The sequence below is a fragment of the Rhinopithecus bieti genome, unplaced genomic scaffold, assembly GCF_001698545.2.
Source record: "Rhinopithecus bieti isolate Rb0 unplaced genomic scaffold, ASM169854v2 scaffold_11933, whole genome shotgun sequence".
Lineage (NCBI taxonomy): Eukaryota > Metazoa > Chordata > Mammalia > Primates > Cercopithecidae > Rhinopithecus > Rhinopithecus bieti.
In genome coordinates, this window is record NW_016806995.1 from 681,533 (window position 1) to 696,462 (window position 14,930).

The 14,930-nt window shown below is 52.9% G+C and overlaps 1 protein-coding gene across 1 annotated transcript in view; it reads right to left on the bottom strand.

Annotated features, from left to right (window-relative positions):
• Positions 1 to 238: 238 nt before the first annotated feature.
• FAM222A (family with sequence similarity 222 member A) overlaps positions 239 to 14,930 on the bottom strand; it is a 55,103-nt gene continuing 40,411 nt past the window's right edge. The window contains 8 exon segments of the mRNA XM_017879693.1: positions 239 to 1,664; positions 1,666 to 1,742; positions 1,745 to 1,937; positions 1,939 to 1,982; positions 1,984 to 2,010; positions 2,012 to 2,083; positions 2,086 to 2,258; positions 2,261 to 2,746. Coding sequence (XP_017735182.1) covers positions 1,460 to 1,664; positions 1,666 to 1,742; positions 1,745 to 1,937; positions 1,939 to 1,982; positions 1,984 to 2,010; positions 2,012 to 2,083; positions 2,086 to 2,258; positions 2,261 to 2,746 — 1,277 coding nt within the window. The 3' untranslated portion in view covers positions 239 to 1,459.

The window sequence follows — 14,930 nt, forward strand, 5'->3', positions numbered from 1 at the left end:
CTGGCCGTGACTAGTGGCCAGCAGCCAGTGTGCTAAATGACAATGTCCATCTTGAAAGAGCTGGAATAGGGGAAGCACTGGGTGCGGAATGCCCCACGCACAGGAGGTGCCCGGAGGTTCCTGGCCTGCTTCCCTCTTGGGCTGCAAGCCTGGTCAGCTGGGAGGAGACAGCCCCCTTCACTCCTAAGGGGAGGAAGAAAGAAAACGAAAACAGGAGCTACAAAAGCAACCCGACAGCTGAGACACCATCTGTGTTTTCCTTTTTTTTCTTTCTCTTCGTTTTTAAAACAATATAGTGCAGACTGCACTTCTCACAGTAGAATATAATGGTCAATTTTAGTATAAAAAAAAAACATTCTCAGAGATTTGTAAATGCACTTAGTGCTTGAACAGGCCTTGGAGAGAGATACAGTACCGCTTCCAGAGCGCCAGAGGGGCCAGGACTTGGGGACTTTATGAGGGGACTCCTGCCTATCTTTCCCCCACTTGATCGTGTGGGACAGGCTTTGGAGGGTGGTTTGCAGGAAAGGAGTTGGATTGGGCCTCCCAGTTAAAACCAGGACGGTCCCAAGAGACCCCTCAAAGGCAAGGAGGTTCTCTCTGAATGGGATCTAAGATTGCAGGCCCATCGTTAGCCCCTGTGGTGCCTTTGTGCGAACAGGAAAATGACGCCCCTTCCTCAAGATGCAGACAATTGTAATAAATATACAAGTTTGGGTGAAAGTGGTGTCTCCTTGGACAAGGTGCCCTTGTGCAGTGCCCAGCTTGCACAACTGTACCCAGCAGCCCTATAAGATGTATTGGAGAGAAGGGGGAAGATGGTAGTCCAGGGTTTGGAGAATGGGGATGGGGTGCAACTCTGTGTTAGCAAGGAATGGTGGGGGCAAGGGGAGGAGGAACAGGGGGACTGGTATAGTCGCTGGGGCCTTTGTCAGAGTGGTCTTCACCTGGCTGGTGGGGAGACATTCTGGGCCCAGTGACTTCCTATCGGCCTCCTGTGCCCTTTTCCAGAATACTGGGGAGTCAGTGTGGGGAGACAGCTGCCTGACCCCTGGGGGCTGCTCTGCCCCCACCCTGACTCTGATGCGCCCGTTTCTTCCTGCACCCCACCTTACCCTGGGCCTCTGTCCCAGGAGGCCCAGAAAGAACCATTCTTGTTTTTGAGTGGTTTCTCTCTCCCTGCCTCTGCCAGCTTAAAGGCAGGCATGGGCGTCAGTGGCTGCCCCCAGGCCCTCCCTGTGTCCTGGGGCAACTGATGGTGGGGAGGGGCCTTGGTATGTGAGGTTGCCCTGCCACCCTCCATCCGGCCACAGCAAGGCGGCAACCAGCCTGGCTTCCCTGTGGGCATCAGCAGGCACAGGGTGGGGCTGAGCGCCCCCGTGAGCTGCCCACCCTGTTCTTCCACCTGCCTCCCTGCTCCACGCCCCGTCCGCGTGTCCGTGCATCCGCAGGGCAGGCCTTATCTGTAGACGGGTAGGCGGATGTGGGCATGCTGGTGGTCGAGTAGCCGGGGCACGGCCACCGTCTCATAGCCCTTGCCAGCATCTGCTCCTTGATGCAGGAGCGGCCGGATGTCATTTGATGAGATACTCCAGCGGACTGCAGCGCTGCTGCTCAGCACCGATGTGTTGCACACACTCTTGCTGGGCAGGCCCGAGGGGCATCTGCGGGAGCCCAGCCAAGCTCCCGGGCTGCCCCGGCCCCAGCTCCGTGACCGCCACCGCCGCCGCCGGGTTGGTAGCAAGTCGCTGGTGGGGGTCACCAGCACACTGTTCCAGGGGGGCTGCAACAAGTACTGGCCCACGGTGAAAGGCTGGTGGGGCAGCCCCCACGCCACAGTTGAGGGTGACCCGCTGGCCCGGCTCATATGCCCGGCCCCCACAAAGCCCTCGGGGGGACTTGTGGCCACCGTGCTCCCACTGTAGGCACGTAGTGGTGGGGCGTGGTGGGGGTGGTTTCTGCGGCCACAGCAGGTAATCCAGGGCCGCTGTCTGCGTACCCTGCAGGCTTGGGTGGCCCCAGCCAACGTCAAGGCTTGCGGTGGTCCCTGGCCCAGCTCAGTGCCTTTCCGGCAGTCGGGGCAGACCCAGCTGCGGCCGAGTAGGCCATGCTGGGGAAGCTGGGCACTGGGCCGTGCTTGGGCAGGGCTGGATGGGGAACAGCCACGCCTGGCAGGCAGGGGTGCGGGCGCCCGGGCCTGGCCTGCTGGTTGAGCTGGTAGAGGGGCTGTGGGATGGAGGGGCAGGTGGAAGGTGGAGGGGCAGGCCCCGGCCTGGCAGGGGGATGACGGAGGCGGCAGTGGCGGCTGCAGGCAGGCCGGGTGGTGGAGCAGGCGCCTCAGGTGGCTTGGGGTAGGCCAAGGGCCCCAGAGTGCTGGGCGCTGGGTAGGGCGCAATGCCCACCTGCACGGCGGCCGGTGACAGCTTGGTCCGCTTGCCCTCGGCGCTCTTGAGCACACTTTTGGCGGGCCCAGCTGGTGCGGCCGTGCTGGAGGAGGAAACCGCGGCCTTGACGATGGCCAGAAGGCCCTGGTAGCCAGCGGTGTGCTGTGGGTAGGGGCTGTAGCGCTGGCCACTGGTGTCATAGCCATTGACTGTGCGGCTGAGGTGCTTGTGCTGCGGCACACGGATGTTGGTGGGGAAGATCTTGATGGACAGCGGGCTGTTGGCTACCTTCTCGGCATAGGCGTCCAGTTCTGCCGGGCTTGGGTAGCGGGAGGAATGCATGGCGCTGGCCACCGCCTCGCCTGCGGGAGGAAAGCGCGTGTGAGGGTCCATCAGGAGGCCACGCCCACCTTTCCCCACAGGGCTCACGAGTCCCTCCCCCTCTACTCATTTCCCATTCATTTCATTCCTTATTCCTTCTACATTTTTAAACTTTGAATTTAAGTGTAAAGTACAGGGAACTGCCTGCATCATAAGCCTGATGAACTTTCACAAAAGGAACACACTTGTTTTAGGACACCCAGGCCAAGAGACAGGACATTGCTAATCCCCTGCAGGGTCCCCGGGCCCCTCCCAGTCTCTAACCACACCACGCTAACCACTATCCTGACTTCTAACACGGACTGGTTGTGCCTGGTTTGTGTAAGTGGTAAGATGGAATTCTGCAGTATGTACTCATTTGCACCTGGCTTCTGTCACTTCATACTATGTGAGAGTCATCCAGGTGGCTGCGTGGGGAGTAGTTTGGCCTGTCTCATTGCTATATGGTATTTATTGTGTGACTATGCCTCAATCTGTTCATTCTTTCTGTTCTTTTAGAGACAGGGTCTTGCTCTGTCACCCAGGCTGGAGTGCAGTGGTGCAATCGTGGCTCACTACAGCCTTGACCTCCTAGGCTCAAGTGATCCTAGGTATGCACCACTATACCTGGCTAATTTTTGTATTTTTTGCAGAGACGGGGTTGCGCCACATTGGCCAGTCCAGTCTCAAACTCCTGAGCTCAAGTGATCCTCCTGCATCAGCCTCCCAAAGTGCTGGGATTACAGGCACAAGCCACTGTGCCTGGCCCATCCTTTCTATTCTTGATGGCATTTGGGTTGTTTCTAGCTGATAGAAATAGTGCCACAGGCTGGGTAAGGTGGCTCACACCTGTAATCCCAGCACTTTGGGAAACTGTGGAAGGATCGCTTGAGCCCAGGAGTTCAACATCAGCCTGGGCAACACAGCAAGACCTCATCTCTATGGAAAAGGAGAGAGAGAGAGAAAAAAAAAAAAGCCAAGCATCATGGTGCATGCCTGTAGTCCTAGCTACTCTGGAGGCTGAGGTGGGAGAATCACCTGAGCCCAGGAGTTGGAGGCTGCAGTGAGCTGTGACTGTGCCATTGCATTCCAGCCTGACTGACAGAGCAAGACCTTGTCTCAAAAAAATAAAAGTAAATAAATACAGTGCCATGGCCCCTAGCGCATGCAGAGTTCTGTTGGAAATATACCCAGGAATGGAATTTCTGGGTCACGGGGGAGATGCCCCTGCCCGGCTTCGGGAGAAAATGCCTGACCATTTACCTGTGAGACCATGCCCAGCTACACTCCCACCCGCAGAGCACAGGAGTTCCAGTGACCCCACAACCTGCCAGTGCTTGGTGCCATCTTTTATTCTGTCACCACTCTGGGGACATTCCTTCCTTCTAACCCTTTTATCCTCCCTGTGCCTCCCTTCCTCACCTGTGAAACGGGATGGTGACCCGCTGCCCACCTCATGGGCTGGTTAAGCGTGCTCCTATGCGAACAGGGCAGATGGGGCTTAGCGCCAGAGCGAGCTGCTGCCTCTTGCTTCCTGGCCCCTCCCTGAGTCTACTGGTCACCTGCAAGGCCAGCGTGGCTGCTGCTGCCTTTTTAGTGAGCCATCCACGTGGGGCTGAAGGGCATGCTGTGTGCTGCAGGCTGTACCCAGTAGTGCCACTGTAAGTGGACACAACTGGCCCTGCCATGGGGAAGGAGGGCCATGGCAGGCAGACTTCTGCCCCGATCCAAAGCCCCTCCCTGGTCCTGAGACATTCCCAAGGGCAGCCCACGGCTTTCCTGGGGCTGAGGGGTGGGGTGGAGAGTGGTGGTGGTGGAGTTCATGAGGCAGATGGAATGGTGCTGGGCATGTAGTTTGCCCAGCTGAGCCTCAGTTTTCCCCCTGTAGAAAGGGGATCATGATCATGCCAGGTCTGCAAGGTGGCCTCAAGGAATAGAGGCACCAGGGGGCTCAGTAGCGGGTGAGGTACATCACAGGTGCTTAGAGCTCATGACTCTCAGGGGGGCTTGGGAGAGGAGCTTCACCACTCAGCCTCTGCTTCCTCATCTGTGAAATGGGGTGATGCTGTTGCTAATACTACATCCCAAGGTGGCTGGGAGGGTTTGACAGGTCATGCACGGTAGATGGCATTAACAAAAGCTGGTGTTCCGTGAGCATCAGTATTAATACCCTCCCCGTCTGCCCAGAGAAAGGGCCCTCCCAGATAAGGAAGGGGCAGGGGGCTCATGCCACTCTTCCAACGGGCACAGGTGGGACTGGCATCGCAGCGGGGATAAATTGCGGACCATGCTACCTCCCCACTGATCAGAAGGCCACGGGCCACGTCCCATCCTTCTAAAGCATTGTCCCTGACACCCTCGGGGGCTCCTCCAAGTGAAACAGGATAGAGAGGAACAGGCAGTGGCGGGACACGGAGGTCCAGAGACAGCTTCCCAAAAGGAACTATATCCTGGTTAAGTCCTGGGCCACTGGTAGAAGGGGTGAAAAGGGAGGAGAGAAACAGATTTTAGGCAGAGTAAACAGCCCAGGCAATGGCCCTGGGAGCCTGGGGCAGGCTTGCAGAGAGAAGCCCAAGAGAGGTAGCTGGCCAGGAGGGCCTCGAGCCAGAGCAGGGAGAGCCTCTTTGCTGCAGGACAGCGGCTCTCGCTGCACGGGGCACTCTGGCTGTGTAGAGACATGTTTGGCTGTCACAGCTAGGGGTAGAGGTGCTACTGGCATTGGCTGGGTCATGGCCTGGGATGCCGCTAAACATCCTACAATGCACAGGACAGCTCTGCCACAGAGAAGGGTCCAATTCCAACTGTCAGCAGGACCAAGGGGGAGAAGCCCTGACCTGGGACACTGGGCAGCCATGGGAGGTTTTAAGCAGGGTAAGGCATGGGCAGGCCTAGGAGCCTAGGCAAATGAGCTTCAGTCGGCTTATGTGCCTCTGCCCTGGGGTGAACGGTGTGGTCTGACCTGGCCAGGGCAGCAGGGAGTGAAGAAGTAGGTGGCTCTCCATCCATCTGGCCTCACTGGGGCTGGGCAAGTAGACCCGGCCATGGCCCCCCATCCTGACTCTGCCCGGGGCAGCCTCCTCCTAAGTGGCCTAAAATAAACTCGGTGTGGAGAATGGAAATGTCACTTTGGCCAACGGGGGAATCTTTCTCCGAGATTGGATTTAAACTACATTATACAAGCAATTTCATGGGCACTTAGCGCCACTCGGAGAGTCCCGCAAAAAAGGGACCAGCTCTTCATTTACCAGCCATAAATCAGCAGTTGCTATAATGAGCACAAAAATGTCACTTTTATGCAATTTTACAGATGAACAAAACTGGTGAAATTAACTGTGGTAACCTACTGGAGTCAGCAAAAGCAGCTGCCGGGGAAAAAAATTGTATCTGTATGTATTTTTGTTCCTCTTAAACTCTCTTCCCAAGCAAGTTTCTGCCATTGTGGTGTGAAAACTCATTTGTCCTCACCATTATACTTTCATTTGGAGTTTATCTTGAGTATCCAATGAGCCACCAACTGTGAAAATGATTAAATCTACAAAATATATCTAATGGATGGAATAAATTAGGTGTTTAAAACCTTAAGAAGAAGAAGAAGAAAAATGCCTGTTCCTAGTCCCCATTCACTGAAAGAAGCGGCATTTTGCCCCCATGTGGTCAACAGGGCTCACTGAGGGTGACCTAGTCCCTCTGCCATTCCACAGAAAGTGCCATAATACAGAAGCTCATTTTGGTGAGTGTCTAGTATGTGTTAGGCTCCATGGCCATGGCTTTTCTTCTTCTTTTTTTTTTTTAAGACAGGGTCTCATTCAGGGTAGAATGCAGTGGCACAGTCATAGCTCACTGCAGCCTCGACCTCCCAGGATCAAATGATCCTGCTGCCTCAGTCTCCCAAGTAGCTGGGACTACAAGGGTGTGCCACTACACCTGGCTGATTTTTATATTTTTTGTAGAGATGGGGTCTCACTATGTTGCCCAGGCTGGTCTCAAACTCCTGGGCTCAAGTGACCCTCCCACCTTGGTGTCTCAAAGTGCTGGGATTACAGGTCAGCACTTTGAGATGCCACGGCATCCAGCCTCCATGGCTTTTCTTGACGACTCTTGTTTGGAGGCCCCAACAACCTAGAGGTGGGAGATAGTCCCCGTTTTACTGATGAGGAAACAGACAAGTTATGACATTTGGCAGCTGGCCTCCATGCCACTCACACCAATGATTTTTATACCTCCTGGTATTCATGCCCTGTCCAGTCCCTGAGACCCACACTAAACAGGACTGACCTGTATAACTAGTATGATACTCTGGAAGTGAAAGAATATGACTTCCAGGGCTCAGTCATGAAAGTAGTTATGGCTTCCTCCTCACTCACTCTCTCAGACCACTTGTTCTGGGGGAAGCCACTGCTGTGTCTGGACACGGGAGCAGCCCATGGAGAAAGAGGCCCATGTGGCCATGAACTGCAGCCAAGAAGACCATGTGAGACTTCTTGGAAATAGATCCTCCAGCCCCAGTCAGACCTTCAGATGAGAGTGCAACCCTGGCCAATATCCTGACTGCAACCTCATGAGAGACCCTGAGCAGAAACACTCAGGCAAGCTGCTCCCGACTTCCTAAGCCACCAAAACCATGAGAGATATTAAGTGACTGTTGCTGCCTTAAGCCACTGAGTTTTGCTTGTCACACAGCAGCAGGCAACTCATGCAGGTCCCGCTGTACAGAGCAGGAAGTGGAAACTCAAGAGTTTCCCAAAAGCATGCAATCAGCAAAGGGTGGGGATTTCTTCCACGTTGGAAGGTTCTGAGCTGAGAAGACAGAGATCTGACTGGGGTCTTCCAAAGACCCCTCAGGCTGCTGGCTGGAGACAGGCCAAAGGAAGCCCTAGGAGCAGCCCAACTGCCGGCTCCAGGCAGAGTACCCACACCCAGGGGCCCTCAGAAGCCATGGGACTTGCTGGGCCCTAAACATGAGGTTCGAGAGGCCCTGGAGATGTGGGGGATATGGACGGGGCAGGCACATGGAAAGAGGCTGCTCCCACGTGCCTGTAGCTTACTACACCCTCACAGGCTGTCTCCTCTCTGGAAGGAGGTGGAACCAAGGCATGAAGAAACGAGCCCCAAATGCTGACAGCAGCTCACCCTGGGGAAGAGGGCGCAGGTTATGGGATGGCAGGGAGATTTTATTTCTCTGTGCTTTTCTATAATTGCCAGTAGCCAGTGACTGAGTATTGATTTAGGATATGGGGAGGGGTGCACAGCTCCCTGCCTTCCTCGGGTCCTGCCTGGAGCCTGGGGTAGTGCCCTTGGCAGCTGCATCAAAGCTCCTCTTACTCCTGTGGCCCCTTCTGGCTCCCCACCCACCTTGGTGAGGCAGTTCCTACTCCTGGGAAGACAGAGGCCTGGGGGGCAGGTGCCTTACAGCGCCTGGGGGTGGGGCTGCAGGTGGAACGTGGACTCTGAGCCATGGCTCTGGTTCAAATCCCAGCTCGGCCACACACTGGCTGTGTGGCCTTAGGCACACCACTGTCCCTCTCTGAGCTTTCATTATCCCTCATGTGAAATGGGTGAATACCGCTGCTGACCTGGGAGGTTCTGTGAGAGGTGTTAAGAGCTGGCCTAGCTCAGTGCCTACCCTCAGTGGGCACATGGTTGTAGGGTTGGTGATGACTTCGTCGGAGCTCCCTCCACTGCCTCCAAGCTCCCAGCTGCCTCATTCTGTAACGCCCTCCGCTGAGCTCCTGCTTATGTGAGTCTGAGCTGCTCAGGGTGGCATTCAAGGCCCTGGCCACCTGGCCCAGGCCTCCTTCCCACAGGCCCCTGGAGCCACACACGGCGTCCCCAGCTTCCTCTCATATGCCACCCTCTGTTGACTATTCCCTCCAGGCCAGGCATTGTGCCAAACCCTCACGGCCTTGCCCTTGTGCAGTCCTCATGGCAGCCCCGTGCTTCAGAAGAGAAGGTCAGACGTTCAAGGAGTGTCAAGCGGGGGTCACAAACAAAGGCCTATAGAGGACAGATGGCAGGGACTGGGGTGGGCGGGGAGGGTGTGTCCTGTCCAGAGAAAATTCACATTTAAGCAGCGCTCAAATACCCAGCAGGGCCAACCACACACCAGGTGGGCGGGATGTGGCCCACAGGCCGCCAGTTTGAGACCTCTGGTGGCCGTGAGAGGATCTGTGAGCCAGGATTGGAGCCCAGGTCTTTCATCCCCCTGGCTCCTGCTCTCAGTCACTGGGCAGCGTCGGTACTGTGGCTTGGGCCCGTTCTCTCACACTGATGTGCCCTCTTCCCTCCATAACCAAAGCCTCACTGGTCCTTTAGGGTCTAACGGAAGCACTGCCTCCCCGTGCTGACCACCTGAACGTGCTCTCCGGGTCTGCATCTGTTTCCCCTGCCTGATGCCCCTATGTGAAGGGCCTCATCTGTGGGGCACAGCACCTGATCCAAAGTGGTGAATGTGGGACTGTGGGGGGTGTTGTCTATGAGGCAGGGACCCAGCACTCCACCATGCACTGGTGCCCACCGGTGCATGGTACTGGTGCGTTGTGTGCTAGGTAAATGCAGTAAGAGAAGTTGCCTACACGCCCCTGGCCCACTGGCTCTCCTGACCCTCAGATCTCAGCCAAGGTGTCCCCCAGCCAGGCAGCCTCTGACGTGCCCTCGTAGGACCCCCATGCTGTAGCTGACGGTCGACTTTTCTCCTGGTCTAGATTTGGAGACCTTCTAGGGCAGATCCTGTTTTTTCTCACCACCCTGACATCTAAATAACTGTGGCTGCCACCACCGAGGGTGCTTGGGAAGCGTCCCATAGATGGCGGCTCCAAGGCCAAATAATCCCGTTCCCAGGCCTTTGAGAGGTTGCAGGGGCAGCCGCCAGGCAGCATCTGGGCTCAAATGTGCAGAAACCAGGGTGCTCCCCACTGTGTACTGGGCCACTCCCTCCCCTGCTCTGCCTCTGCCTGCTGTGGCCCCCATTAAAGACTTGTCGGGAAATTTAAAAGGCTGGCTGGGCTGGAAGTGCTGGATGAGCTGCCGCTGCCATTAAGTTAATGGTATGGGCCTTTTACAGGTGTGTTAAATAGATGCGGTTATTAACGAGTATATTAAGCCAATTAAAACCAGCCCTTTGAGTGGGATTTAATGTTGCTATAGGGAGACAAGAGAGCAGGGCTCCAGAAGCTGAGGAGGGGGCAGGGCAGGTGGAGTGGGTTGGGGGTGTGCAGAGGGACCATGGAGCAGTGAGGAGCTTGCACTGCACCACAGGGCCTGTGATATGGGACCCCAAGCACCTACCGCAGAATGAGCCAGGCAGGGCCAGGCTGGGTCCAGGGAGAGGCGTGTCTGTTCTTCAGCCCTCATCACCCTGTGGGGTGCATTCTGGGGCTGCCTCCATTTGACAGATGAGCAGCTGAGGCTCAGAGAGGGCAAGTCACCTGTCCAAGGAGATGGGAGCGGCGGACAGGAGGCTTGGAGCTGAGTTCTGGCACCAGAGCTACCTCCTGGATCCCCCTGCGATCCTAGGTTCCTACTGCTTCACTGGGCATGCCCCTGGAGAAGGGGTTCCCTCGGTGGACTTCAGCTTTCTGCATGGTAGAATGGAGCAAATTCTCGCCTTCCCATAGGAGAGGGGAGAGTGAAAGGTGTGCAAGCACACAGTAGGTGTTCACCCACTGTCGTTTCTTTCTCAAGCTGTTGCATGCTTTGTCTACTGCCTCCTTTGTTAGGGCGCAGGGTATTATCTGTGTTGAAATGGGGCAGCAAGGGGCATCCAGGGCTTCTCTAGGATGGAAGGGATCCCTGGCACAGGGCCTGGCCCCAGCTCGTCAGGGGGAGCAGCTCCACATCTGCATTCCCCTTCGCTGCCACATTCTGCCCTTGGAGGTGGCAGCCTCCTGAATGTTCAATTAACGTGACACTAATTAGCTGGTGGCAGAGGCAGAATCCCTAATGAGGTCGCCCAGGAGGGGGGGCAGGGATGGCGGCTGGGCTAGGGCAGACACAGCTGTTCTCCAGCCTCTATGGGAGAGGCAGGAGTGGCTGCTCCATACCTTCCTGGCTGTCCCAGGGACCCTGCCCCAGCCCAGTGACTGGGGCGGTAGCCTGAGGGCTCCTGAGGTCAGCCACAGGTATGAATCCACGTGCCCTAGTGACCAGCCAGGGAACCTCAGGGAAGTGACTGCAGCTCTCCTGATGTCTGTTTCCCCTGAGGGCAGGGGAATGGAGATGAAATGACAGAATGCATGTCAGTCAGCCTGGTACAGGTGCTCAGAAAAGGCTGGCCACCTTCCTTCTAGCTCCTTCTGGGCCAGAAATGGCAGTGGAGGGTAGCAGGGAACAATGAGCCCTGTACAAAGGACCCTGCCTCTTGTTCTCTAACATGTGCACACATGCAAGCTACATACATGTGCTGAGGTGCTCACATGTGTGCCCAGACATTCAGGGACACCCTCAACATACAAAGACAGTCAGGTGCTCTAGGCACACGTTTATCCACACACAACTTCTATACCCCACAGCCCTGAAGCAGCCAAGGTAGCCCTGCAGGTGGGGCTGGGGACACTTTAATCCCTCTCTAGCCTGACTTTCTTGATACTCCCATGTTCCTCAGTTTCCCTTGCCCACTCCCTAGCAGGGCTCTGTCCTTGGGAGCCCACACCTTACTCTGCCTGCACCCAGGGCCCCAGATTTTTCTGTGTTTCCTGTCTTGTCCTGATGTTGCTGCCTGTCCTTTTGTCTTTAGCCTGGCCTCATCTCTACCTTCCTCCAGACATAGACCTACTCCTGTCTGTCTCCAACCATATATGTGTTGTTCTGACTCACCTACCTGTCCCGTTCCCTCCCCACCACTGGCTCTCTGCCTGTTCCCATCACTGTCTTTCTGCAGCCACATCCGTGGCTCTCTATTCTGGAAACTGGTTCATTATAAGTGTTGCAGACACCCACTCGCAATTTGTGGCTTGTCTTTTTTTTCTCTCATTTTGGAAATCCTTTTTATCCTAGGGATTACATTCTCCATCATTTTCATTGAAGAATGATACGGTTTCGCTTTCCAAAAGTTAGATTTCTAGTCTGCCTGGGATTCCTTTTTGGGTACGGTGTGAGGTAGGGCTCCTCTGCACTTATTCCCTATGGATAACCACTTGTCCCAGCATGGCATTTGTCTCCCCAGTGATCTGCAATCCCTGCTTTGTCTCCTGGTCCTTCTGCTGATCCCACTGTCTCAACTTTAAGGACAAGCCCCTTCCCCAACCCTGATACTTCTTTCTCAAAAGTGCCTTGGCCATTTTTGATCCCTTTGTTTTTATCAATTAAGTCAGCTTTTGAGTTACACACACATAAATGCTCAAGATGTAGGGACTGGATTGAATTTCTTCCATTTGAATCTCTGTCTATATGCATGACATATTTCTAAGTTTATTTAGGTCTTTAAAAAATACCACTGAATAAACTTATCTTCTCCATAAAGGCCATTTGCCTCTTTTGTCAGAGTTTCATAATTTAAAGGAAATGGACAAATTCCTAGAAAGACATCAACTACCAAGACTAAGTTAAGAAATAGAAAATCTGAATAGACCTATAACAAGTAAAGAGATTGAATCAGCAATCAAAACACTACCCACAATGAAAAGCCCAGACCTAGAAGGCCTCATGGGTGAATTCTACCAAGCATTTAAATAAGAATTAATTATTCACAACCTCTTCCATTAAAAAAAGAGAGGACACTTCCAAATGAATTCTGTAAGACCAGTATTATCCTAATTCTAAAACCAAACAAAGATATTACACACAAAAAACTATAGACCTATAGCCATTATGAATATAGATGCAAAAACCAACAAAATACTAGCAAAACTAAATCCAGCCACTTAGAAAAAGGATTATAGGCCGGGCGCGGTGGCTCAAGCCTGTAATCCCAGCACTTTGGGAGGCCGAGACGGGCGGATCACAAGGTCAGGAGATCGAGACCATCCTGGCTAACACGGTGAAACCCCGTCTCTACTAAAAAATATATATAAAAAAAAAACTAGCCTGGCGAGGTGGTGGGCGCTTGTAGTCCCAGCTACTCGGGAGGCTGAGGCAGGAGAATGGCGTAAACCCGGGAGGCGGAGCTTGCAGTGAGCTGAGATCCGGCCACTGCACTCCAGCCTGGGCGATAGAGTGAGACTCCAAAAGAAAAAGGATTATATACTATGACCAAGTGGGACTTAACCCAGGAATGCAAGATTAGTTCAACATCCAAAAAATCAATTAATGTTAATACCATATTGACAGAAGGACAACTACCACATGTTCATCCCAATAGACACAGAGCATTTGCCAAATCAATATCCCTCATGATAAAATACTCAAAAAACTATGAAAACTACATAGTTAACATGACACTTCATGGTAAAAGACTGAATTCTTTCCCTCTACAATCAGGAATAAGACAAAGTATCTTTCCACTCCTATTCAACATTGTAATAAAAGTTTTTGTCAGAGCAATTAGACAAAAAAAGAGCATTCATATTAGAAAGAAGTAAAACCATCTCTAGTCACAGATGACATTATCTTGTATACAGGATAGCCGAAGAAATTCACTAAAAAACTATTAGAATAAAGAAGTTCAGCAAGGTTGCAGGATATAAGATCAATATACAAAAATCAACAGTTTCTATATACTCACAATGAACAATCCAAAAATAAAAAAAATTCCAATTACAACAGCATCAAAAAGAATACTGAGGAATAAATTTAATAAAAGAGCAAAACTCAAAATCTGAAAACTGTAAAACATTGTTGAAAGAAATAAATGGAAACACCCTATGTTCATGGATTGGAAGACAATAATAAGACAGAAATATTCTCTAAGTTGACCCATAAATCCAATGCAAATCTCTATCAAAACCTCAGCTGGCTTCTTTGCAGAACTTGACAAGCTGAGACTACACTTCATGGGACTCAGAATAGCCAAAACAATCTTGAAGGAGGAGGACAAAGTTGGAGAATTTACACTTTCTGATTTCAAAATTTAATACAAAGCTGCAGGAATCAAGACAGTGTGGTACTGGCATAAAGATGGACATATAGATCAATGGAATAGAAAATCCAAAAATAGGCCAGGCGTGGTGGCTCACGCCTATAATCCCAGCACTTTGGGAGGCCGAGGTGGGCAGATCTCCTGAGGTCAGGAGATCAAGACCATCCTGGCTAACATGGTGAAACTCCGTCTCTACTAAAAAAAATACAAAAAATTAGTCAGGCGTGATGGCAGTCGCCTGTAATCCCAGCTACCTGGGAGGCTGAGGCAGGAGAATGCATGAACCCGGGAGGTGGAGCTTTCAGTGAGCCGAGATGGTGCCACTGAACTCCAGCCTGGGTGACAGAGAGAGACTCCATCTCAAAAAAAAAAAAAAAAAAAAAAAAAAAAGAAAATCCAGAAATAAACCCTTACATTTATGGTCAATTGATTTTCACAAGGGAGCCAAAACAACTCAGTAGGAGAAAGACTGGTCTCTTCAACAAATGGTGTTGGGACAGCTAGATATCGATATGCAAAAGAATGAAGTTGGATACTTTCCTCATGATGTACACAAAACTTAAAATGAATTACAGGCCGGGCACAGTGGCTCACACCTGTAATCCCAGCACTTTGGGAAGCCGAGGCGGGCAGATCACCTGAGGTCGGGAATTCGAGACCAGCCTGACCAACATGGAGAAACCCTCTCTAAAAATACAAAAGGCCGGGCGCGGTGGCTCAAGCCTGTAATCCCAGCACTTTGGGAGGCTGAGACGGGCGGATCACAAGGTCAGGAGATCGAGACCATCCTGGCTAACACGGTGAAACCCCGTCTCTACTAAAAAATGCAAAAAACTAGCCGGGCGAGGTGGCGGGCGCCTGTAGTCCCAGCTACTCGGGAGGCTGAGGCAGCAGAATGGCGTGAACCCAGAAGGCGGAGCTTGCGGTGAGCTGAGATCTGGCCAGTGCACTCCAGCTCGGGTGACAGAGCGAGACTCCGTCTCAAAGAAAAAAAAAAAAAAAAAAAAAACCACAAAATTAGCTGGGCATGGTGGCGCATGCCTGTAGTCCCAGCTACTTGGGAGGCTGAGGTAGGAAGGTTGCGGTGAGCTGAGATTGCGCCATTCACTCCAGCCTGGGCAACAACACACACTGCATCTCAAAAAAACAAAACAAAAGAAAAGAATTACAGACAT